Raw genomic sequence first — 26,058 nt, 5'->3', positions numbered from 1 at the left:
CTGAGGCTCGAAATTGCTTTGATCCACCATGGATCGATCGTCCTCTGCCACATTGTGGTTAGCAGGTTTTCCAGAATTGCCTTGCATTCATCCTTTGTTGGGGACTCTGAGTCATCTGGGTCACCTGAGGCCTGCTGGCAGTTGCAGATTCGTGGGTTCTGCCCTGTACATTTCTGCTCGCAAACACAGTTCCAGTTAATTTATGAACATTGCTGCCACTTGTGTGCTGAGAGATTTGTTTGGTGTTATCACTGGTGGACATAAACGCCTGTACTATCGCAATGGCCTTACTGAGGGTCGGTGTCTCTACAGGCAAAAGTTTTTGTAGGATGGTCTCGTGGCCGATACCCAGTACAAAAAAGTCTCTGAGCATTTGCTCCAGGTAGCCATCAAACTCACATTGTCCTGCAAGTCGCCTTAGCTCGCCACTTCCTGACCTTCAGATCGCTGGCACGTGTAGAACCGATACCTCGCCATCAGCACGCTCTCCTTCGGGTTAAGATGCTCCCGTACACAGCTCCTCATATGACTTATCTGTGGGTTTCACCGGAGCCAGAAGATTCTTCATGAGGCTGTAGGTCGGTGCCCCGCAGACTGTGAGGAGGACAGCTCTCCTTTTTGCAGCGCTTCCTTCTCCATCCAGCTCGTTGGCTACAAAGTAATGGTCTAGCCGTTCGACATAGGCTTCCCAGTCCTCACCCTCCGAGAACTTCTCCAGGATGCCTACAGTTTGCTGCATCTTTGCGTTGGATTCGTATTCTCTTCACCAGTTATTGTGTTCCTAACACAGATGAGGCTGCACACAGGGAGGTTAAAGTAACAATGACCTCAGTCTTTAATAAGACACTCCAGTGTGAGGAACAGGCCTTAGGAGCCTTTTATATACAGTGCTCCCAAGGGATGCTGGGATCCCTTGGGACTTCAGGGGATGAGCTCCCTGGTGGTGGAACGTGGGAGTATATGCTTTACAGATACACAACATTGGTGATCATTTTCCAGCAGTCTATCGACTCTGCATCAGTTCCTATGGACTGGAGGGCAGCTAATGTAACATCACTGTTTAAAAAAGGAGGGAGAGAAAAAACAGGTAATTATAGACCGGATAGCCTGACATCAGTAGTGGGGAAAATGTTGGAATCAATTATTAAAGATGAAATAGCAGCGCATTTGGAAAGCAGTGACAGGATCGGTCCAAGTCAGCATGGATTTATGAAGGGAAATCATGCTTGATAAATCTTCTGGAATTTTTTGAGGATGTAACTAATAGAGTGGACAAGGGAGAACCAGTGGATGTGGTGTATTTGGACTTTCAAAGGGCTTTTGACAAGGTCCCGCACAAGAGATTGGTGTGCAAAATCAAATCACATGGTATTGGGGGTAATGTACTGACGTGGATAGAGAACTGGTTGGCAGACAGGAAGCAGAGAGTCGGGATAAACGGGTCCTTTTCAGAATGGCAGGCAGTGACAAGTGGTGTGAGCAGGGCTCAGTGCTGGGACCCCAGCTCTTTACAATATACATTAATAGAAACATAGAAAATAGGTGCAGGAGCAGGCCATTCAGCCCTTCTAGCCTGCACCGCCATTCAATGAGTTCATGGCTGAACATGAAACTTCAGTACCCCCTTCCTGCTTTCTCGCCATACCCCTTGATCCCCCGAGTAGTAAGAACTTCATCTAACTCCCTTTTGAATATATTTAGTGAATTGGCCCCAACCACTTTCTGTGGCAGAGAATTCCACAGGTTCACCACTCTCTGGGTGAAGAAGTCTCTCCTCATCTCGGTCCTAAATGGCTTACCCCTTATCCTTAGACTGTGACCCCTGGTTCTGGACTTCCCCAACATTGGGAACATTCTTCCTGCATCTAACCTGTCTAAACCCGTCAGAATTTTAAACGTTTCTATGAGGTCCCCTCTCATTCTTCTGAACTCCAGTGAATACAAGCCCAGTTGATCCAGTCTTTCTTGATAGGTCAGTCCCAACATCCCGGGAATCAGTCTGGTGAATCTTCACTGCACTCCCTCAATAGCAAGAATGTCCTTCCTCAAGTTAGGAGACCAAAATTGTACACAATACTCCAGGTGTGGTCTCACCAAGGCCCTGTACAACTGTAGCAACACCTCCCTACCCCTGTACTCAAATCCCCTCGCTATGAAGGCCAACATGCCATTTGCTTTCTTAACCGCCTGCATGCCAACCTTCAATGACTGATGTACCCAGGTCTCGTTGCACCTTCCCTTTTCCTAATCTGTCACCATTCAGATAATAGTCTGTCTCTCTGTTTTTACCACCAAAGTGGATAACCTCACATTTATCCACATTATACTTCATCTGCCATGCATTTGCCCACTCACCTAACCTATCCAAGTCACTCTGCAGCCTCATAGCATCCTCCTCGCAGCTCACACTGCCACCCAACTTAGTGTCATCCGCAAATTTGGAGATATTACATTTAATCCCCTCGTCTAAATCATTAATGTACAATGTAAACAGCTGGGGCCCCAGCACAGAACCTTGCAGTACCCCACTAGTCACTGCCTGCCATTCTGAAAAGTCCCCATTTACTCCTACTCTTTGCTTCCTGTCTGACAACCAGTTCTCAATCCACGTCAGCACACTACCCCCAATCCCATGTGCTTTAACTTTGCACATTAATCTCTTGTGTGGGACCTTGTCGAAAGCCTTCTGAAAGTCCAAATATACCACATCAACTGGTTCTCCTTTGTCCACTTTACTGGAAACATCCTCAAAAAATTCCAGAAGATTTGTCAAGCATGATTTCCCGTTCACAAATCCATGCTGACTTGGACCTATCATGTCACCATTTTCCAAATGCGCTGCTATGACATCCTTAATAATTGATTCCATCATTTTACCCACTACTGAGGTCAGGCTGACCGGTCTATAATTCCCTGTTTTCTCTCTCCCTCCTTTTTTAAAAAGTGGGGTTACATTGGCTACCCTCCACTCGATAGGAACTGATCCAGAGTCAATGGAATGTTGGAAAATGACTGTCAATGCAACCGCTATTTCCAAGGCCACCTCCTCAAGTACTCTGGGATGCAGTCCATCAGGCCCTGGGGATTTATCGGCCTTCAATTCCATCAATTTCCACAACACAATTTCCCGACTAATAAAGATTTCCCTCAGTTCCTCCTCCCTACTAGACCCTCTGACCCCTTTTATATCCGAAAGGTTGTTTGTGTCCTCCTTAGTGAATACTGAACCAAAGTACTTGTTCAATTGGTCTGCCATTTCTTTGTTCCCCGTTATGACTTCCCCTGATTCTGGCTGCAGGGGACCTACGTTTGTCTTTACTAACCTTTTTCTCTTTACATACCTATAGAAACTTTTGCAATCCGCCTTAATGTTCCCTGCAAGCTTCTTCTCGTACTCCATTTTCCCTGCCCTAATCAAACCCTTTGTCCTCCTCTGCTGAGTTCTAAATTTCTCCCAGTCCCCAGGTTCGCTGCTATTTCTGGCCAATTTGTATGCCAATTCCTTGGCTTTAATACTATCCCTGATTTCCCAGATAGCCACGGTTGAGCCACCTTCCCTTTTTTATTTTTACGCCAGACAGGAATGTACAATTGTTGTAATTCATCCATGCGGTCTCTAAATGTCTGCCATTGCCCATCCACAGTCAACCCCTTCAGTATCATTCGCCAATCTATCCTAGCCAATTCACGCCTCATACCTTCAAAGTTACCCTTCTTTAAGTTCTGGACCATGGTCTCTGAATTAACTGTATCATTCTCCATCCTAATGCAGAATTCCACCATATTATGGTCACTCTTCCCCAAGGGACCTCGCACAATGAGATTGCTAATTAGTCCTCTCTCATTACACAACACCCAGTCTCAGATGGCCTCCCCCCTAGTTGGTTCCTCGACATATTGGTCTAGAAAACCATCCCTTATGCACTCCAGGAAATCCTCCTCCACCGTATTGCTTCCAGTTTGGCTAGCCCAATCTATGTGCATATTACAGTCACCCATTATAACTGCTGCACCTTTATTGCATGCACCCTTAATTTCCTGTTTGATGCCCTCCCCAACATCACTACTACTGTTTGGAGGTCTGTACACAACTCCCACTAACGTTTTTTGCCCTTTGGTGTTCTGCAGCTCGTCCCATATAGATTCCACATCATCCAAGCTAATGTCCATTCTAACTATTGCATTAATCTCCTCTTTAACCAGCAATGCTACCCCACCTCCTTTTCCTTTTATTCTATTCTTCCTGAATGTTGAGTTCCCAGCCCTGATCATCCTGGAGCCACGTCTCCGTAATCCTAATCACATCATATTTGTTAACATCTATTTGCACAGTTAATTCATCCACCTTATTGCGGATACTCCTTGCATTAAGACACAAAGCCTTCAGGCTTGTTTTTTTAACACCATTTGACCTTTTAGAATTCTGCCGCACAGTGGCCCTTCCTGTTCCCCGCCCCGGGCCTCTCCGCCCCCCCCCCATCTCCCCTCCGTCTCCTGCCTCTGCCTCCCTTTTGTCTCCCTCTGTCTCCCTGCATTGGTTCCCATCCCCCTGCCATATTAGTTTAACTCCTCCCCAACAGCACTAGCAAACACTCTCCCTAGGACATTGGTTCCGGTCCTGCCCAGGTGCAGACCGTCCGGTTTGTACTGGTCCCACCTCCCCCAGAACCGGTTCCAATGCCCCAGGAATTTGAATCCCTCCCTGCTGCACCACTGCTCAAGCCACGTATTCATCTGCGCTATCCTGCGATTCCTACTCTGACTAGCACGTGGCACTGGTAGCAATCCCGAGATTACTACTTTTGAGGTCCTACTTTTTAATTTAGCTCCTAGCTCCTTAAATTCGTTTCGTAGGACCTCATCCCTTTTTTTTAACCTATGTCGTTGGTACCAATGTGCACGACAACTGGCTGTTCTCCCTCCCATTTCAGAATGTCCTGCACCCACTCTGAGACATCCTTGACCCTTGCACCAGGGAGGCAACATACCATCCTGGAGTCTCGGTTGCGGCCGCAGAAACGCCTATCTATTCCCCTCACCATTGAATCCCCTATCACTATCGCGCTCCCACTCTTTTTCTTGCCCTCCTGTGCAGCAGCGCCAGCCATGGTGCCATGAACTTGGCTGCTGCTGCCCTCCCCTGATGAGTCATCCCCCCAACAGTACTCAAAACGGTGTATCTGTTTTGCAGGGGGATGACCACAGGGGACCCCTGCACTACCTTCCTTGCACTGCTCTTCCTGCTGGTCTTCCATTCCCTATCTGGCTGTGGACCCTTCTCCTGCGGTAAGACCAACTCACTACACGTGATACTCACGTCATTCTCAGCATCGTGGATGCTCCAGAGTGAATCCACCCTCAGCTCCAATTCCGTAACGCGGACCGTCAGGAGCTCGAGGCGGATACACTTCTCACACACGTAGTCGTCAGGGACACCGGAAGTGTCCCTGAGTTCCCACATGGTACAGGAGGAGCATATCACATGACCGAACTCTCCTGCCATGCCTTAACCCTTAGATACCCTTAAATTGGTAATAACAATGTTACAGTTCACTTACTGATATAAAAAATAAAAAGAAAAGCTGCTCACCAATCACCAGCCAATCACTTACCCCATTGGCTGTGACGTCACCTTTTGATTCCTTTCTACTTCTATTTTGCTTTCTCTCCCGCTGTAGCTGCACCGGTACGCCTTTTATAGGCCGCTCCGACGCTGCTCACGCCTCTCGCCAACTGCCGCTGGTACTCGAGCTCCCGCTGGGCCTTTTATAGGCCGCTCCGACGCTGCTCCAGCCTCTCCCCAACTGCCGCTGGTACTCGAGCACCCGCTGGGCCTTTTATAGGCCGCTCCGACGCTGCTCACGCCTCTCGCCAACTGCCGCTGGTACTCGAGCTCCCGCTGGGCCTTTTATAGGCCGCTCCGACGCTGCTCCAGCCTCTCCCCAACTGCCGCTGGTACTCGAGCACCCGCTGGGCCTTTTATAGGCCGCTCCGACGCTGCTCACGCCTCTCGCCAACTGCCGCTGGTACTCGAGCTCCCGCTGGGCCTTTTATAGGCCGCTCCGACGCTGCTCCCGCCTCTCCCCAACTGCCGCTGGTACTCGAGCTCCCGCTGGGCCTTTTATAGGCCGCTCCGACGCTGCTCCAGCCTCTCCCCAACTGCCGCTGGTACTCGAGCTCCCGCTGGGCCTTTTATAGGCCGCTCCGACGTTGCTCCAGCCTCTCCCCAACTGCCGCTGGTACTCGAGCTCAAGCTGGGCCTTTTATAGGCTGCTCCGACGCTGCTCCCGCCTCTCCCCAACTGCCGAATTAAGGCATTGAGTGTAATATCCCCAAGTTTGCAGATGACACTAAATTGGGTAGCAGTGTGAGCTGTGAGGAGGACGCTAAAAGGCTGCTGGGTGACTTGGACAGGTTAGGTGAGTGGGCAAATGCATGGCAGATGCAGTATAATGTGGATAAATGTGAGGTTATCCACTTTGGTGGCAAAAACACGAAGGCAGAATATTATCTGAATGGCAGCAGATTAGGAAAGGGAGAGGTGGAACAAGACCTGGTTCATCAGTCATTGAAAGTTGGCACGCAGGTACAGCAGGCGGTGAAGGCGGCAAATGGATTGTTGGCCTTCATAGCTAGGGGATTTGAGTATAGGAGCAGGGAGGTCTTACTGCAATTGTACAGGTGAGGCCTCACCTGGAATATTGTGTTCAGTTTTGGACTCCTAATCTGAGGAAGGACGTTGTTGCTATTGAGGGAGTGCAGCGAAGGTTCACCAGACTGATTCCCGGGATGGCGGGACTGACATATGAGGAGAGACTGGATCAACTAAGCCTTTATACACTGGAGTTTAGAAGGATGAAAGGGGATCTGATAGAAATTTACAAGATTCTGATTAGATGCGGGAAGAATGTTCCTGATGATGAGGAAGTCCAGAACCAGGGGACACAGTCTTCGGATTAGGGGTAGGCCATTTAGGACTGAGATGAGGAGAAACTTCTTCACTCAGAGTTGTTTACCTGTGGAATTCCCTGCCGCAGAGAGTTGTTGATGCCAGTTCAAGAGGGAGTTACGTCTAAAGGGATCAAGGGGTATGGAGAAAAGGCAGGAAAGGGGTACTGAGGGAATGATCAGCCATGATCTTATTGAATGGTGGTGCAGGCTCGAAGGGCCTACTCCTGCACCTATTTTCTATGTTTCTATGTTTCATCCCTATGTTTGAGGTCTGCTGCAGATCTTCTTGAAACTGATGGCATAGCTCTGTAATGTCCTTCCTCCTAAACTGGAGTCTCTGGAGGCATTGCATGGTAACTGTGCCTGGGCCTGTAGATGTGATGGGAGGCATAGCAAAGGGTGCAGACCATGCACATTCTGTGCCCTCTGACTGCTCCGACAGCCTTCTCTGCTTATGTTCATCCTGCTCCCACTGGAGTAATGCTACAAGCTAACAGCAATTTCTAGACTTTGATGAGTAGGAACTTTGACTGGCTTCCAACGGTTAGAATGAAAAACTGTCTCAACACAATATACCAACTACATCGAGAACTCAATATCAGCATAGTATAAATAACTTGTTAAAAAGCTACATTTAAGAAGTTCTCTGAGGATAAAGTAACTAAGTATTTGAACTGCTGTACCCCTAATTTTCAATGGTTACACTGGAAGCAGCAATGTCATCCCCTTAATCTTTCACAATCAGTAACCATTCCTCCATCTCTCTTTGTCCAAACCAAGAATCCAGTACCTCAACCATGTATACCCAACACTTGAAAATGGAGGATTGCCTCGATTCACAACATGCAAGAATCAGGATGACCTTTAACATTATTTCATTATGGGTAAAATTGGCGCGTTGCATTTATTCAGCAAAGTAGTGGCAATAATGATGCGGTTTATGGGGTCAAGTTTCGGCCTGAGTTTTTTTGGAGCAACTGGTTTAGAATGGAGTATCTTAGAAATTGCAATTCTCGGCATTTAGTTTGCTCCAGTTCTAGTCAGTTAGAACAGTTTCATTTTGGAACAGATTTTTTTTTCAAAAGGGGGCGTGTCCGGCCACTTACGCCTGTTTTGAAAGTTTAGGCAGCGAAAACTTACCCCAAACTAATTTAGAATGGAGTAAGTGTAGATTTTTGTACGCTCAGAAAAACCTTGCCTACACTTAGAAAATCAGGCGTAGGTTACAAATCAGGCGTAGGGAAGAGAGATGGGGCAGGGCAGGGGTGGGGGGGGGGGTGGAGAGAAAGGGAAGTATACAAACATGAAACACATCACTTTTACAAATAAAGAGCCATCAATAATAAATGATAAATATTGCTCCCACCGGTGCTCAGAAGAGATTATCGGTTGGAAAGCGAGATGGACTCGGGGGAAGAGACTCCTGCACTACATGCCTAGCGTTCTTCCTTCGTCTGGTGTTCACCCACTGCCCCTCTGCCTGCACGCTTTTAAACTGCGGGGTAACCACCTCCTGAAACGTGCTATCCACGTAGCTCTCAGCCTTGCGGATGCACCGCATTGACTCCAGCCGCCGTTCAAGCTGCGAAACTAGGAGCTCAAGTAGTTGAAGCTGGAGACATCTCCTGCACACATGGTTGTCTAGGTCGAGGTAAGCATTCAGGACTTCCCACATGCCACAGGTTGTGCAGTCCACAGGACTGAGTTGCCCTGCCATCCCCCTCATTAGACTTATCAAAAGAGAAAGAGAGATTACTTACCAATCAAACAGCCAATCACTTACCTGCCTGGACAATGGCTGTGAGCTCCTTGTCTCCCGAACTCTCGGACCTCCCGAACCCACGGACCTCCAGTCTCTATCACAGGTGGGGCAGATAGTGGTTGAAGGAACAGGTCGGTGGAGAGCCTGGGTTGACACACGCTCCTTCCGCTGTCTACGCTTGGTTTCTGCATGTTCTCGGCGATGGGACTCAAGGTGATCAGTGCCGTCCCGGATGCTCTTCCTCCACTTTTCTGCGGTCGTGGGCCAGGGGTTCCCAGGAATCGGTGGGGATGTTGCACTTTATCAAGGAGGCTTTGCGGGTGTTCTTGAAGCGTTTCCTCTGCCCACCTGGGGCTCGCTTGCGTGTCGAAGCTCCGCGTAGAGCGCTTGCTTTGGGAGTCTCGTGTCGGGCATGTTGACAATGTGGCCTGCCCAACGGAGCTGATCGAGCGTGGTCAATGCTTCGATGCTGGGGATGTTGACAGGATACATACACCAACGTCTCCCCATCTCTGTAACCTCCAGCCCTGCAACCCTTCAAGATAGCTGTGCTCCTCCAATTCTGGCCTCTTGCCATTGGTGGCCGTGCCTTCAGCTACCTAGGCCCAAAGCTCTAGAATTCCCTCCCTAAATCTCTCCGCCTCTATTTCCTCCTTTAAGACGTTCCTTAAAACCTACCTCTTTCTGCCTTAATATCTGCTTATGTAGCTCGGTGTCAAATTTTGTTTTATAACGCTCCTGTGAAGCGCCTTGGCAAGTTTTACTACGTTAAAGGTGCTATATAAATACAAGTTGTTGCTGTTGTTTTTACTGTTCGTGAAAGAACAGGGTGCACTGATTCACTAGAACTGAAAATGAAAGGTTCTTATTGTGAGTCCCTGTACTTTTATTTATATTTAAGCATGAAGAGAAATTAGAATTACTCTCCATAAAATAACTGTTACTTTTAACTTCTCAAAGACAGCAATCAATATAACATCATGATAGGTTGTCAACAGACGAGATGCAGGCTGGTGGCCTTCTCTTCCCCCCTCCACCTCACTTCCCTGTGGTACAGCAGCAAGCGACCCCCACCACAAACTGATAAAGCCCCCCCCCCAATGCAAGGACAGGAGTTGACAGGACAGACAACCCTATGACATTCTACAGCTTGAATACAATGTCACTGAGGCATCATAACATGCAACTTCTAAAGGAACGCCTCATTATGTATTCGATGGTAGTTTCAGAAAAGACAATTGCGCTCGGGGTGTCTTTATACCCACAGTAAAATAATTTTCTCTCCTACTTTTTCTCTTGCATTTTCAAACTATTATCACCAGCTTGGCCATGCTCCTCAATCAGGAAGGGATATAAAACCTTGCCATTTCTTCCTTGGCACTTGTTGTTCTTGCTTGACTGGAGATGCCGCTGATAGTTTCTCAGGCAGATACCTGCCTGAGAAACTAAGTATCATACTTCCCTCCCAAAGAAATGACTGGACATATAAAATGAACATTGGCTAGCAGTGTTAGTTAGTCATGTGGGAATTCTAACCCACTAAACAGAGTGCCATGAGTTGCGCACGCTACAATGCTATTGGTTAATTACGTCTTGGCAGCTCTTAAAGCTTCAAATGTCCTTACCCCATGACAACTGTAAAATCAAACTATCGCAGATGAATATAAAAGTATAAATGAAACCTCTGCAAAGCAATATTTTAAAGACCTCACGAGCTAATGTAAAATGTGCATTAAAGTTTGAGGTGACTCAATGGCTTCGTCGGTAAAGGCAGTGTGTAGCTGAGCCACACACACCTGAAAATTCCAGGACTGGCGCTGAGTTAGCTGGTCTAAAGGGGCTGGCAGTAGGAGCAGACATTTGGCCTCCGCTCCCCGGGCTGTCTGAGTCCTCATGTAGGAATGGGTATGTGTGCATGTTGGATGAGGACTAGATTGGTTCGGCTGTAAAGTAAGGCTTTAGTACAGGTGAGAAGCAAGCCAGTGGGATAGAATCGTGCTGTAAGGAGTCACACAGGATCCGACACTGAACTAAAGTCAATGAGTTACTATGGGCTCGAACTTGGTCAAAGCCAAGGCCTGCCAAAAGACCAGGCGGTACTTTGCCAGGAAGATTCCTCTAAAAGAGACGGCAGTACTGCCCGGCGACAAAATAACGGGTTACGCCGTCAATCTGGGCGGTGGCAGGCGTGAGCTCCCAATTTTGGAAGCAAATGCGATCCTCGCCAAAGTGACGCCGAGGATTGAGTCGGGCCCAGTGAGGTGGGAGAGGTGGACCTAAAAATAAAAATCTTTAAAAAAAAGACCTCAGACAGATAAATCATTGGAAAAAAAAAATTTAAAGATGTTCACTAACCTTTTTTTGCAGGTCTTCTACTTACCGTCGGGGTTAGACCTGCCCCCACGCAGCGTCCTTACCCTGCTGCCGCCGATTCCCGCCGATTCCAGCCTGGAGGAATCTGCCAGCTCGGCGAACGGGTGGAAAATTACGCGACTTGGCCGCCTGTGGGCGGTTCCCGGCGGTACTCCCCTCCCACCGGCTGCAGACCTGGGGGAATCTGTCACCGAAAAAACTCGCCGGCAGCCGGCGGCAGTGGGTGATAAGGCCACCAATTTTGGGCCCTATGTTTTTTAGAATTGGAAAGTGGCCTGGTCTTTGTCATGTATTTGCTTCATGGGTTCTTGCTTAAGAATTCATAGAAACACATTGCTATTAATAATTAGTTGGTTTAATTAACAATCACACTACACATTACCAGTTCATCCACCATGCTCACAATTGCATACCTCATCGTGGATGACCTAGACCCAACTGACTTTTATTGAGTCTTGTGGACATCATGTGACATCACGTGAACATCACTTGACTGGCTAACTCAGAAAGCAACAGCTCTACAAACCTGTGAGCATTACAATCCTAGTTACCTGGCAAATGGAAGTTTCAGCTTTTTAAAGTCTATCTGTATGATGTAATGACTAGGATTCACAGCATAATGTTGTATGGCCTACTCCTCTTCCTATGTTCCATTGTATTGACAGTCTGTCTCTGATGCGTGAAGTACAAGGTCTCCAAGCTTTACATTTGCAGCTATCAAAACCCTTAGTATCTCATTCCTAGAAAATCACATCAGCAATCTCATGCTTATATTCATGTATCATGCTTCTAGTGGAGATATCTGGTGCAACACTTTCTTTTAACTGCTGCACGAGGTGAAAAACAGTTTCTCCCAACCTCTCTGTGAGGATTAGCATTAAGTGCAGAGTCTCTAAACTCTGGATGGAGAAAAACATGAGGTTTCCTTCTCTGATTATTATCCAATGATCCCAGCTGGAATAGTTTGTGTGGAAGTTGGGCTAGGACAGGCTCAGGCTTAGGTGTGCTGCTCTCCATAGTCGAATAACTTGCTCACTTCTTTGACTGAGTCTAAGTGCTTACATTGAGAATGATCTACTCAGGAGATATGTCAGTGGGCTGTGAGTGCACTGGAACTATACCCAGGATGCGGTGTGGAGGAATAAGAGGAAAAAGTTGGAGGGGGAAAAAAAAATCAGTGTTAATGTTGAAATGCATCAGAAATCATCATGTAGGCCATTTTTTACTTGCAACTGTAACTTTTTCTGATTTACTCTAGTCCTACTGTGCTTTGAGGTTGAGTGTTATCAGTGTCATGTGCTTCAGGAAAGGAGTAAGGTTCCTCCTCGTCATCATTGCCAATCCAAGCAAAGAAACATTTCAACCTCAGAGGACAAATGGAACCTGGAGAGCCTCAGAGGATTCTATCCCATAGTTGGACTACTGACCCCTGCGCACTTGTAACTGGGGCTGCTGCTCTTGGTGTGTTAAAACAATCCACAAATCTGCTCAAAGGCCCCTGGGACCATGACCAAAATCTGGAAGGACAAAACATGGACCCAAACAGAAAAAAATTGACACTGACAATGGAGTTTGTGCTATTTGCGACCATGGTGTCTGATATGCTACTGAAGACAATGCATCAATATCTGGTGCTGTATTAGGTCAAGTCCAACAGCTTCCAAAGTTGTAGATAAAAAACCCTAATTAACTTTCTGTAAGACAAAGAGGAAAGACTAGAAGCCTTAGGCAAGAGCTGTTTTCTGCTGAAACAACAGTTTTCACAGCATGTACTCCATAGTAGAATTTCTGTAGTGTAGTGGTTATCACATGCGCCTACATAAATGCAATGCAGGCTATTCAGCTACTGGGGAAGCCTTGTGGGGACCCAAAGATGGAATTTCTTGCCCTGTGAGTTCTGTCCCAGAATCTATGTGAAGCAGACCCTTCTGCCCAGAAGAGGGCCTCGATCAAACATTACACAGGTTGATGAACCATGGTTTCCAATAAAACGCTTACAATATACTTGAAAAGCCCAGGCAGTGTGGACATGCATCGATGTACATCAGGCAACTATATATGTAGAGAGATAAAACGTGCTTTATATCCACGTGCTCATCAACCACCAGAAATGGAACAAAACAAAACGAGAGTAAAATCAATAACTAAAAAGGTGTTTTCAAACACAAAGGACTAATCTGAAGAAAAGAAACAGTGCAATTTACTATCCACAGTCAGCAGTAAAGCAGTGAAAGACAAGAAAGGAAAACAGTAACCCCAATAGTTCCAATGGCAAAAGGCAAGAGATGTGAATTCCAGTCAGGTACATGGCCTCGTTCCTCCCTACCTCTGTAATCTCCTCCAGCTCCACAACCCACAAAGATATCAGCACTCCTCTAATTCTGGCCTCTTGAGCATCCCCCAATTTAATTGCTCCACCCATTGGTGGCTGTGCCTTCAGCTGCCAAGGCCCTAAGCTCTAGACAGGCAGCAATATTCACCACTATACTAACGAGGAACTAACCACTGTACTAACGCCTCCAGGCCAGGTCCAAGATCACCCCAACCTGTCATTGAGCTACAGTATGCGGTCTGCGCACATTCTGAGGCTGAACTCCAGGATATAGTCGACATATTTACTGAGGCGTATGAAAGCATGGGCCTTACGCTAAACATCGGTAAGACAAAGCTCCTCCACCAGCCTGTCCTTGCCGCACAGCACTGCTCCCCAGTCATCAAGGTCCACGGCGTGGCCCTCAACAACGTGGACCATTTCCCATACCTCGGCAGCCTCTTATCAACAAAAGCAGACATTGATGAGGAGATTCAATACCGCCTCCAGTACACCAGTGCAGCCTTCGGCTGCCTGAGGTAAAAAGTGTTCGAAGAACAGGCCCTTAAATCTACCACCAAGCTCATGGTCTACAGGGCTGCAGTAATACCAGCCCTCCTGTATGGCTCAGAGGCATGGACCATGTACAGTAGACACCTCAAGTCGCTGGAGATGTATCACCAACGATGTCTCCGCAAGATCCTACAAATTCCGAGAGGACAGGCGCACCAACATCAGCGTCCTCGTCCAAGCTAACATCCCCAGCATTGAAGCACTGACCACACTCGCTCAGCTCTGCTGAGCAGGCCACAGCGTTCGCATGCCAGACACGAGACTCCCAAAGCAAGTGCTTTATGCGGCTTCACGGCTTTCGAGCCAAAGGTGGGCAGCGGAAACATTACATGGACACTCTCAAAGCCTCTCTGATAAAGTGCAACATCCCCACTGACACCTGGGAGTCCCTGGTCAAAGACCGCCCAAAGTGGAGAAAGTGCATCCGGAAGGGCGTTGAGCACTTTGAGTCTCAACGCCGAGAGAGTACAGAAATCAAGTGCAGACAGTGGAAAGAGGGTGTGGCAAACCAGTCCCACCCACCCCTTCCCTCAACGACTATCTGTCCCATCTGTGACAGAGTCTGTGGCTCTCGTATTGGACTGTTCAGCCACCAAAGAACTCATTTCAGGAGTGGAAGCAAGTCTTCCTCGATCCCGAGTGACTGCCTATGATGATGAAGCTCTGGAATTCTCTCCTTAAACCTCTCCATCTCTTTCCTCCTTAAAATCTCTTTGACCAAGCTTTTGATCATCTGCCCTAATATCTCCTTTTGTGGCTCGGTATCAAATTTTTTTTTAAAACATTACTGTGAAGTGCCTTGGGATGTTTACTACGTTAAATATGCTATATAAGTACACGTTGACGTTGTTGCATAGCTGATTTTTGGCTGGGTAACAATGTTGATGTGACCAATATATGAAGCGTCATGCAGGAGTCATGCAGCATGTTTTAATTCTGCTCCAGTAAGTTCCAGGAAAGAGGATATGTGCAGCACATGCACGAGAGAGAATAAAGAAGGCAGAACAGAGGAAATTACATAATGGGATAGAATTTGCGGTCGGAGGCTTCCCGTGTGCGGAAGCCTCGACCGGCAAAAAATCTACGAACTTACCTGGTGGTCTGGGAGGTTCGGCGATTTGCGCTAATGGGCCTCTAAGCATAGGCCTGCGTAGAGGCCCACGTATCCCAGGAACGCAGGCTCTTCGCAAGCACCTCTGGGATCACGTGGGCCAGCCCAACCAATGAAAGTAGGGGGAATCCCTATTCATACTCAATGGTGAGTTCCGTTTTTACAGAGCTGCCATAAGTATGAATAGGAATGCCCCCAAAAATACATGAAATAAACATTACACATTTAAAATGAATTAAAATATTTAATTAAATATTTTTTGAAAATTTTTTAATGTTTTAACGGGGCTAAAAATAAACTTACCTTAATGGACAGAGTTTTTACAAATGAGTGATAACATTTTATTTTATTTTTTTAAACCTTATGCTGGTAAAAGCCTTACTCCTGCTTTTACCAGGTGTTCTTTCAAGGGCATTCACTGGGCATTCGCTGGGCAAATGGCCCAACTCTCCGCCCGCGAAGGCCCTTTTCTGTCAGATTTGTACGATTTGTCAAGAGGATTCTTGACAGATCGCAAATTCCGGGTTTCAGCGCATGCACAGCGCATGCCTAAACCCAGGGGCTCCTGTGGGTGCATGTAGGCCTTGTATACACCCGTAGGGGCCGCAAATTCAGCTCCAATATGTGTCACGTTGTTGAGGCATTATCTGTATTGTATCACAAAAGCCTGAATATAGTGCACTACTGGATAAAGGTATACCCGATTCCACAATTTGGTACATGCTGACAAGAGAGAGGTTGGGGGAGGGTGCTCGGTAGTACTTCCTGCGCCATCTAACCCCTCCCGCTACATCCTCAGAAAAATGACCATATTTCATACTTGTTTGCACATATCATTGATTTGACAGACTAGGGAACTATATTTTGGCCCTCAACTTCCCGTCAAAGCCAAGTCAGTGTGAAGGTTAAGAGAGGACTGCACAAATCCCAAGGCAGTTCTCTGCACTGACATCACGACAGGAAATCTACTTAACACCCACTTCCCCCCGCTTCCGGTCATGATATCATTGAAAATACTTTCCAGGCAGCCTCTAAACAGGAGTTTCAATAGGGAAATCAGAACATAAATCAATCAAATATACTGCCCCTCTATGAGGAATATATATGCTTGGTTTTATGTGAACACTGTGTTGAAAATCTACATCAAATTATTGGAAGACACTGGCTGATTGAATACTGACCAGGCTCGTTGGTACATTATACTATATGTGGTCACCAGGCAGTAGATAATAAATGCACTCATTTTATAATCCAGAAATAATGCTACTGGCTTTACATGACCAATGGGCACAAAGTTCATGACTGTTCAGTTCTGACAAAACGCTAACTCTGATTCTCTCTCCACAGATGCTGCCTGACCTGCTGAGTTTTTCCAGCATTTTCTGCTTTTAATTTCAGATTTCCAGCATCCACTGTATTTTTCTTTTGTATTCATGACTACTTTATTATTGTACCTACTATATTGTGGTACGGGATAAATATAGTAACCAGGTTAGGACTGTGGAATAATCAAATATAATTTATTCATGGGATATATGTAGCCCGAGCCCAAACACCTTTGCAGAACCACGCAGTGAGTTCTTCTTGCATATCAGAAAATAATCCTTTAAATGTACTTTCGGGAAAAAGGTAGCAGCTCTGGCTTATAAAGAACTTTAATGTGGGACAAATATCTGGAATGTTGTGGGCAATTTCAGCATATACCCAGAGGAACACTGCTACCAATTTTAAATGATCAGATCAGTCTGTAAATCCTTTTGACACCAACATTATGATGCATTTTATGAGGTATATCTTACATTAGACAAGCCATCTAATCCTCTGAATTAAACAAGCAAATAATGTAAATAAAATCATTTTGATAATGAATGATGCCTCTCCAAAAAAAATAGGACAATACATATGTAGAAATAGTGTTTGTAATGCTTACCAGCCCCCCCCACCCCCCCCCCCAGCATAAGTGTCCTTCAACAACAAATGGGATTATTCAAATCTGGCATGCAGTTTGAACAACGTTCTTAGAATTAATAGAGATTTCTTGTAACTGAACGTTGGAATATCTCAACAGCTGATCCCATAAGCAGCACTCTGCTTCTCTACGTGTATACATGCGAGATTGTCAGAAAGGCTTACCTGAATTGGGCGTGGAAGGGGAATTTGCCTGACTCCCTTGCTGGGCTACCACAGTTGTGGCGTCTGCTGCAGTTTTGGCTGCATAAAGATTGGCCTCCTCCTGGAATTTGCCGATGTTCTTCTTATACCTGATTCGCTTATTACCAAACCAATTCGACACCTGTTGTTTGAAAGACAAGGTAAATTAATGGCACACGTTCACTTACTCACGTCAGATAGAACAGGAATGGAATTAGAGACAGGGCATATTAGCAGTTAGTGCAGGATTTCGTGTAATGTTCATTAAACAATCACTAAATGATCTGCCATTAAATAGGCATCATTTTCTGAAATAAAAATCGTTTTTGCTCCTCCGCCTCTATGAGAATGGCTCCATGGGTGGCAGCTGCCCTTTAGTGCCTTGTCAAAATGGGCAATCTTCACTGAAAGCCAAGACAGCGTGTGTTGCCAGATTATTTTCCCATGCAGGGTCATCACCACCAAACCCCATCCCGTCATCACCCAACATTCGGTTTTCAGCAGGGTTCGGTGGATAGTGAATAGGAGGAAGAATAATGGCCCATTTTCCCTTTCATAACCCAGGGTTCTCATACCAATTGTTATGTCTTACTGCTACGCCCAAAATAAATCAGCTAACTCAACAGACTGGGGATCTAGGTGTGCCTTTCCTGTTCAATTCCAGGGCAGTGTGTTTAACAAAGAAGATCTTTTTTTCATTACTGTAATTTTTCATTTTGTTACTTATCTTGAGCATCAGATATTCCAGTCAATGTAACTGAGGAGTTTCCACATATTACAGTGATTACACTGCTATTTGCCAATATAGTCCACAAAAGGGTTGAAGTGTATTCTTGCAGTTGGGTCCCATATGGAGAGGATGATTATTCATTTAGTAGTGATCTTGGTTATGTGAAGGGCTGCTCCACACTCACTTTCACATGACCTCTTGGGTCTTTAGCTCTATGAGCAGCACTTCAGCAGAGTCTAAATACAACATATGCCTTTCATTTTGGGCAGCCCCAAGCCCCAGACCTTTCACTAAAAAGGAATAGCTCTCTAAGATGGGGGTCAAAAGGCATTCTTCCCATACACCTGCCTAGTCTCAGATTTTCTTTTTATTGGTGGAAAACAATGAGGTCCTACACAGCAATAGTGTGCTGTAGGCATTCAATTTATGGAATATCATTCCAAACTACACTTGTGTGAACAGAAGAAGATCAGAGTGACTGATGTGAAATTCTGAACCATCTTAGGAAGGGAACAATGGCTCCTATAAATGGATTTGAAGATTTGGGCATGGAGAAAACCAATGAGTCAAATTTATTTTCCAACATGGGATCTAAAGTAGACATGAAGGAGATAGGAGCATGGTGTAGAGAAGAAAAATAACCAATGCTGTAGTAAGACCTGCTTGATGTGCAATAAATGTAAGTAGAGAGGAGCCAACATTGCTGTCATCAAATTTCTTGTGGAACACCACTGTCCAACTGTGTACAATCTCATGAGGCTGAACTTGATACCAGATTCAAGTAGATAGCACAATTCATATAAAAGAAAAAAAACTTGCCTTTATATACACCTCTGAGTCAGCAGGTTGTGGGTTCAAGTCTCACTCCAGAGACTTGAGTACAAAATCAAGGCTGACACTCCAGTGCAGCACTGAGGGACCACTGCACTGTCAGTTTAACGGATGAAACGTTAAATCGAGGCCCCGTCTGTCCTCTCAGGTGGACGCAAGAGATGTAAGATTTATCCCTCAACCAACATCACTAAACCAAATATCTGCTCAGCTATTTCATTGCTGTTTGTGGGACCTTCTTGTGTGTAAACTGACTGCTGCATTTCCCTACATTACAGCAGTGACTACACTTCAGAAAAGTCATTCATGGGCTGTGAAGTGCATTGGGACATCCTGTGGACAACAAAGGTACTACATACAATTAATGACCTGGACTTGGGTATAGGGGGGACATCATTTCAAAGTTTGCAGATGACACAAAGCTTTATTCAATTTCATCTGCCATGTGTCTGCCCATTTCACCAGTCTTACTATGACCTCCTGAAGTTTGTTAAGATAGACTGGTGAAATGGGCAGACACATGGCAGATGAAATTGAATAAAGAAGTAAGAAGTAATGCTTTTCGGAAGGAGAAATGGTGAGAGGCAATGTAAACTAAATGATACAATTCTGAAGTGGTGTACGAACGGAGACCTTGTTCTCATACAGAGGAGGCTGAGGGAAGACCTCATTGAGGTGTATAAAATTATGAGTGGCCTAGATATAGCGGATAGAAAGGGCCTATTTCCCTTAGCAGAGGGGTCAACAACAAGGGGGCATAAATTTAAAGTAATTGGTAGAAGTTTTAGAGGGAATTTGAGGGGAAATTTCTTCATGCAGAGGGTTGTGGGAATCTGGAACTCACTGCCTGAAAGGGTGGTAGAGGCAGAAACCCTCATCACATTTAAAAAGTACTTGGATGTGCACTTGAAGTGCCGTAACCTGCAGGGTTACAGACCAAGTGCTGGAAAATGGGATTAGGCTGGATAGCCTCTTGTTGGCCGGCGCGGACACGATGGGTCGAAATGGCCTCCTTCCATGCTGTAAACTTCTATGATTCTATACACAAATCTTTGAAAGTGGCAGGACAAGTTGATAAAGCTGTTAAAAGCATACAGGATCCTTAGCATGATAATTAGAAGCACAGAGCTAGAAATTCTGTATCGCCCCGGTTGGGGGGGGCTAACTTTTGAAAAGTTGTATGTTTAGCGCCAAGCGCTAATCAATCTCCGCGTCCACGAAATTGAATCTCTGCGCTGAAAGAATGCAGGGAATGCTAAATCAGGTGCTAATGGCGTAGGTGAGTGGCATTTGGCTCCAAGCGGCAATGAAAATGAGGTGTTATGTAATCGGGAATGAGCATTGGCAAAGGATCCTTCCCGCCAGTAAAGGGGAGGGTCACTGGAGTCTGCACACCAGCTGCCAATGAATCGGGAAGTGCAGAACGGCGATATGCTGTGGGATGAAATGCAAAGTCCTTTGACGGCCCACAACACTTTGGGGACTAAGCAGCATTTATCTGGTTGCAGATACATCCTGCGCTCTCTGGCACGCATAACTGACCTTTGGCACGAAAGTACTGGGGCGCATCGCTTTAAGTAGCGCCCGCCAGCCGGCTTGTTCACGCCTCCGCTCCCTGGCACTGTTAGCGCGAGGCAGTAAGGTGGGAGGCACTACTGAAGTCTGCAGATTGGATGCCCGGCGAGCATTGCATGTTCACTGAGGTCACGATCTGCATGGCGAAAGGTGCCGAGGCGCTAACTGTTATCACCGGCGCTACGGGGCCAGCGAATGCAATGTGCGGCGCGGGATTCACCATGCCACGACACTACTGCCTGAGCGCTTCCCCCACCGCCGATGCTAACTGAAGGCGCTAAGCAGCCGAATTTCTTCCTCATGAACCTTTATAAATCAATGGTTAGACCTCAGCTGGAGTATTGTGTCCAATTTTGGGTACCACACTTTAGGTAGGATGTCAAGGCCTTAGAGAGGGTGCAGAGGTTTAACAGAATGGTACCAGGGATGAGGCATTTCAGTTATATGGATAGACTGGAGAAGCTGGCATTGTTCTCCTTAGAGCAGAAAAGTTTAAGAGGAAATTTAGTAGAGGTGTTCAAAATTATATGGGATTTTGATAAGAATAGCTATGGAGAAACTGTTTCCACTGACAGAATGGTCAGTAACCAGAGAACACAAGTTTAAAGTAATTGGGAAAAAAGCCGGGGGGCAGGTGGAGAGGAAGAGAGTTTTTTTTACTCAGCGAGTTATGATCTGGAATGCACTGTCTGAAAGGGTGGTGGAAGCAGTAACTTTCTCAAGGAAACTGGATCTCTACTCAAAAAGGAAAGAAATTGCAGGGGAGTGGGACAAATTGGTAGTTTTTTTTAAAGAGAGCTGGCACTATGGGCCAAATGGCCTCCTTCTGTATTGTATGAGCCTATATAAATCCAAGTTCTTTCTTCTTTATAAAGATCAAAGTTCAAATTCTGAGCTGCTTATTTGCCTTCCTGAAAAGTAAGAAAAAAGAACTTGCATTTATATAGCACCTTTTAGGACCTCAGGACACCCCAACGTGCTTCGCATCCAATGAAGTAGTTGTACTGTACTTTTTGTACTAAGCCCAGACCAGTCTGTGCTCTGCTATGTGGGCACAACCACAATTGCACTAATCCTTGTGGATCACAGCATTGTGACCCTGACTCTATCTGGTTCGCAACAATATCCAGAGTAACTCCACAATTGATCCTGTTGTGCACATATTGGCTAATCCTCTTGTATACACCTACCTCCTGCTAGGCTCCATTTACATTACTGGCTAATGCTATCAGCAATCCTCCTATTGCCTCCAACCCTCCTAGGCCCCTCTGACCATTTTAGACCCCATTTACACATTGTTCATTTCTGGCTAGACTCCACTCATTCTCTTAAACCACGCCAGCAGCATGATCCTCATCTTCCTATGCTCCACGACAGCCTCTTACAAAAAGAGCTGACCTCTAACAGATGGTAGGACCTTAGGCTTTCTACAGGTGATATGATAAAGCGGTTTTAACAAAGATCTTCTCTATTTATTGAGTAAAATTCGGTAGCAAAGCTTGTATTTCAATAAAACAAACGCGGTTGTCAGTAACAACTAATTTGCCAGTTTCCATGAGTCTTTCATTTGCATGGTGTTGGAGTACTATAGCAGTGTGGAAGCTGAAATTTATAAAAGTACATGACTCACTGTGATAATCTCTGTTCTCTGCACAAGGGTCTTCCAAGCACACACAGACATTGAGTTTTATCGTATGGGTATGTATGCTGACCTGGAAAATTTAAACTTAAGTATGTGTCTCCTCATAAGACCTTCCGTGTAAAGGGCAGCGATGCCCTAATAGCTTACCCAACCAATTGTTACCAACATTAGTTTTACTTCCTGGCGAATGGAATTTTACTCGATGAATAAGAGAAAAACGTTGTTAAAACCATTCAGAGAATGGGTTTACAGATATTTTTCTTTCATTACTACGTTTTATTGTAAGCCTACAACTCACTTTTTTATTCTTAGCAAATTCATCCAATAGCACTACAGCTTCCAGTATATCTTGAACAGAAGTGTTGAAATACTGAAAATCATAGTCAAATTATATTTTATTTAAACAAATAGTTTGGAAAGAAAATTATGCTGTGTACTTACAATACAAATATACTGTAATATGAAGAGCATTTTAAACAGCTCAATGAATTTTTCAGCAATCTGTATATGTAGTTCCTATCCACAAACTCTGCTTCCTTATTTCTATTAACCTTTACCATTGTAACAATTGCTATGGTAATATTTCCCATTCAGGTTTGCTGTGTCAACTGTCATAATGTATTGCAGGCTCTGGCCACTTGGGTGCGCTTTAGTGTGGGTTATGAAGTCTCTCAACTCTGTCATAGAATAATGGAGCACAGGAGGCCAATTGGTCCATTGTGCCTGTGCTGTCATCGTCCTGCTTGTAAATAAAACTTTAGATACCAAACTCACACTACAAGATCGTTAATTAATCCGGACTCATTACACATTTCCAGAAAGCATTCGATAAGGTGTCACACTAAAGGTTACTGCACAAGATAAGAGCTCATGGGGTTGGGGGGTAATATATTTGCGTGGATAGAGGATTGGCTAACTAACAGAAAACAGAAAGTGGGATAAATGGGTCATTTTCAGGTTGGCCAACTGTAACTAGTGCGGTGCCACAGGGATCAGTGCTGGGGCCTCACTATTTACAATTTATATTAATGATTTGGATGAAAGGACTGAGTGTAACATAGCCAAATTTGTTGGTGATAAAAGATAGGTGGGAAAGCAAGCTGTGAGGAGGACACAAAGAATCTACAAAGGGAGATAGGCTAAGTGAGTGGGCAAAAATTTGGCAGATGGACTATAATGTGGGAAAATGTGAGGTTATTCACTTTGGTAGGAAAAATAAAAAATCGAATTATTATTTAAATGGAGAGCGATTACAAAATGCTGTAGTAGAGGGATCTGGGGGTTCTTGTACATGAAATGCAAAAGGTTAGCATGCAGGTACAGCAAGTAAGCAGGAAGGCAAATGGAATTATGGCATTTATTGCAAGGGGGATGTTAGTCCTGCTACAACTGTGCAGACCACACCTGGAGTACTGTGTACAGTTTTGTTCTCCTTATTTAAGGAGGCATTTCAGAGAAGGTTCACAAAGTTTATTCCTGAGATGAAGGGGTTGCCGTATGAAGAAAGGTTGAGCAGGTTGGGCCTATACTCATTGGAGTTTAGAAGAATGAGAGGTGATCTTATTGAAACATATAAGATTCTGAGGGGGCTTGACAGGGTAGATGCAGAGAGGATGTTTCCTCTCGTGGGGGAATCTAGAACTAGGGGGCATAGTTTCAGAATGAGGAGTCACCATTTAGAACAGAAATGAGGAGGAATTTCTTCTCTCAGAGGGTCATAAATCTTTGGAATTCTCTACCCCAGACAACTATGAGGCTGGGTCTTTGAATATATTTAAGGTGGAGATAGATAGATTTTTGAATGATAAGGGAGTCAAGGGTTCTGAGGAGCGGGCAGGGAAGTGGAGTTGAGGCCAGGAGCAGATCAGCCATGATCTTATTGAATGGCGGAGCAGGCTCGAGGAGTCAAATAGCCTACTCCTGCTCCTATTTCTTATGTTCTTATTATGTTCTTATTGACCAGCTGACTATGGGCAATGTAACAGGCAATTTACTAACAGCACAGATTTTTCTGAAATCATATTTCTTCAAAAGGCACACATTTTGAAAAGATTCCTAAATCAGTAGATTGATGAGAGTGATAATGAATCTAAGTAAAAATCTACCCTACAGAAACCACTGCCAATTCTGCCAACAGAACTGCCCTATCACATTATGTCTCAATGATAAAATCAAGATGTACACACTAATAGGAAGAACAAGGTAACCGACTGGGCAGTTTTTATCTCACTATTCGAGGATACCGTTTGAGTAGATATGAGGGAGGCAATAACTCTCGTGGCCTGGTATTTAATATTAAGAAAACATTTTTTGTTGGCCAGGGAAATAGAAAAAGTTGTATTGTTATTTGGCTAGACAGTATCTATTCTGAAACAGGATGACCTAATTCTAATTTCAGTCTCATGGGCCCTAGTGCTAATTTATTACAATCATATTAGTGTGCCCCACATACTGAGACATAGACATATTGGGAGGAATTTTTACTTCCTGACGCGCTGGGAATTCTGGGTTCCCCCACATACTGTGGAGATTTATCTCCCCACCTGGAAGTCAGCCTGATTGGCACTCCGGAAGAGGACGCAGGACCAGGTAGGTCTGATCCCCGACCCCCGGACGTGTCTGATCATGAGGGTGGAGGGAGAGTTTGTATGGGTGTGGGGAGTGGTCTGTTGCTGGGGGAGCTTGGAGGGCCGGGAAGAAGCACTCCTACTCCTCCTGGCCCACAAGGAGTGCTCCCCGAGACTGTCCACACTGCAGCTGCCCTCACTGCAGCTGCCAGATTTCCAGAGGCCCAGGAAACTCAGCTGGCCACAGTAAAACCTGCAAAGCAGCTTCAATCCGAGGTTTCCAGCATCATTAACATGTTTAAAATGCCAACCCAACTCCTGGGAATGGGTTGATTGCCCGCCCCTTGTCCCGCCTCAGCAAAGCCCGCAAGTCAGCGGGTTGGAGCCAGCTTCCAGACATGCTTCGATTTATTGCCCATTTAACCCCCTACCTGCACCCACTCACCCATGTTAAAATTTTTCCCATTCTCCCCAAATGAGAATTTGTGAGGCAAAAGATGTGGTAAAGCTGATTCAAAATGAATTTCTACTCAGTTCTGTTTTTATGAAGGGACAAATCTGCTTCAGACCCTGTATTTTGCTAACTAAAAGGTCAAAGTAGCTGCTCCTTGCAAAAATATCTTATGTTAAAAATTTCAGTCGGTAGCTACCCAGATTCAAATGGGCCCTGCTTTGCTTTTGTCCTTAATTTTCCAGTCCACATAAGCTGACGTCTGTGCAAAATGCAGATAAAGAAGTGCTTCCCTCAAGCTAATTTGGTTGCAAATTGTTTTAAGTATTTAATTCAAAGTACATGAAAGGTCATATTTGCTCCAAACACAAGTTATGATTTGGCCTAGCTACCTGCATGTCAGGGTTTTTCCGTCCACAAGATAACCTTCGCCACTGCTAGATTTTACCCTCCTCGCCCTCTTGGGTGAAACACTTTGTTGCTCTTAACTGTCCAATACAGCCATGTTTTCCAACAGTCCATAATATTATAGCAGACCTGTCCCTTGGCAACCCAAGTGGGCTACCATATTAGTCATGTAATTATGTTATTCAATCATGCAACAGATTGAAAAATACTTCTCTGAGTCTACAACATCTGGCTGTGACTGCCAGGCTATTGAAAGGTCCAGGCCCATTAGCCACTGTGTCATTCCATTACTTACTAAGTCCTGTAAAATGCGAAATTGAATGTTTTCACTATTTACTATTCCTAACAAACCAGCTCGACAATAATGGATCCTCTAACACAGAGACTCCCAGGACCAATGTGCAACCAGTGGAATTTTCAGCTCCATAAGTGGAATGGAAACAAGAAACAAGAATAAAGTGAGTATAAAATGATATGCTCAGTTTAATGTATGAGTGACTCTTTTTTGTACTAGAAGATACTAAAACTTGGCTTAGTCAAAGGCTCCACTTGTAGAGGGAACATGGTCAACAGATGAGGTAGTAGACAGAATCAAGTTAAAACAAAAGGCTTACACAAATAC

General features: G+C 45.3%; 1 protein-coding gene across 3 annotated transcripts in view; it reads right to left on the bottom strand.

Moving 5' to 3' along the window:
• Nucleotides 1–26,058, bottom strand: part of pbx4 (pre-B-cell leukemia transcription factor 4) — a 441,364-nt gene that overhangs the window by 22,421 nt on the left and 392,885 nt on the right. For all 3 annotated transcript variants that reach the window (XM_070867367.1, XM_070867369.1, XM_070867370.1), the window contains exon 6: nt 17,215–17,374. In XM_070867367.1, coding sequence (XP_070723468.1) covers nt 17,215–17,374 — 160 coding nt within the window. The remainder of the gene's footprint in view (nt 1–17,214; nt 17,375–26,058) is intronic.

This window comes from Pristiophorus japonicus, chromosome 24 (genome assembly GCF_044704955.1).
Source record: "Pristiophorus japonicus isolate sPriJap1 chromosome 24, sPriJap1.hap1, whole genome shotgun sequence".
Classification (NCBI taxonomy): domain Eukaryota; kingdom Metazoa; phylum Chordata; class Chondrichthyes; family Pristiophoridae; genus Pristiophorus; species Pristiophorus japonicus.
Note: the sequence above shows the minus strand (reverse complement) of the source record. Positions and strands in the feature narration are given on the sequence as shown.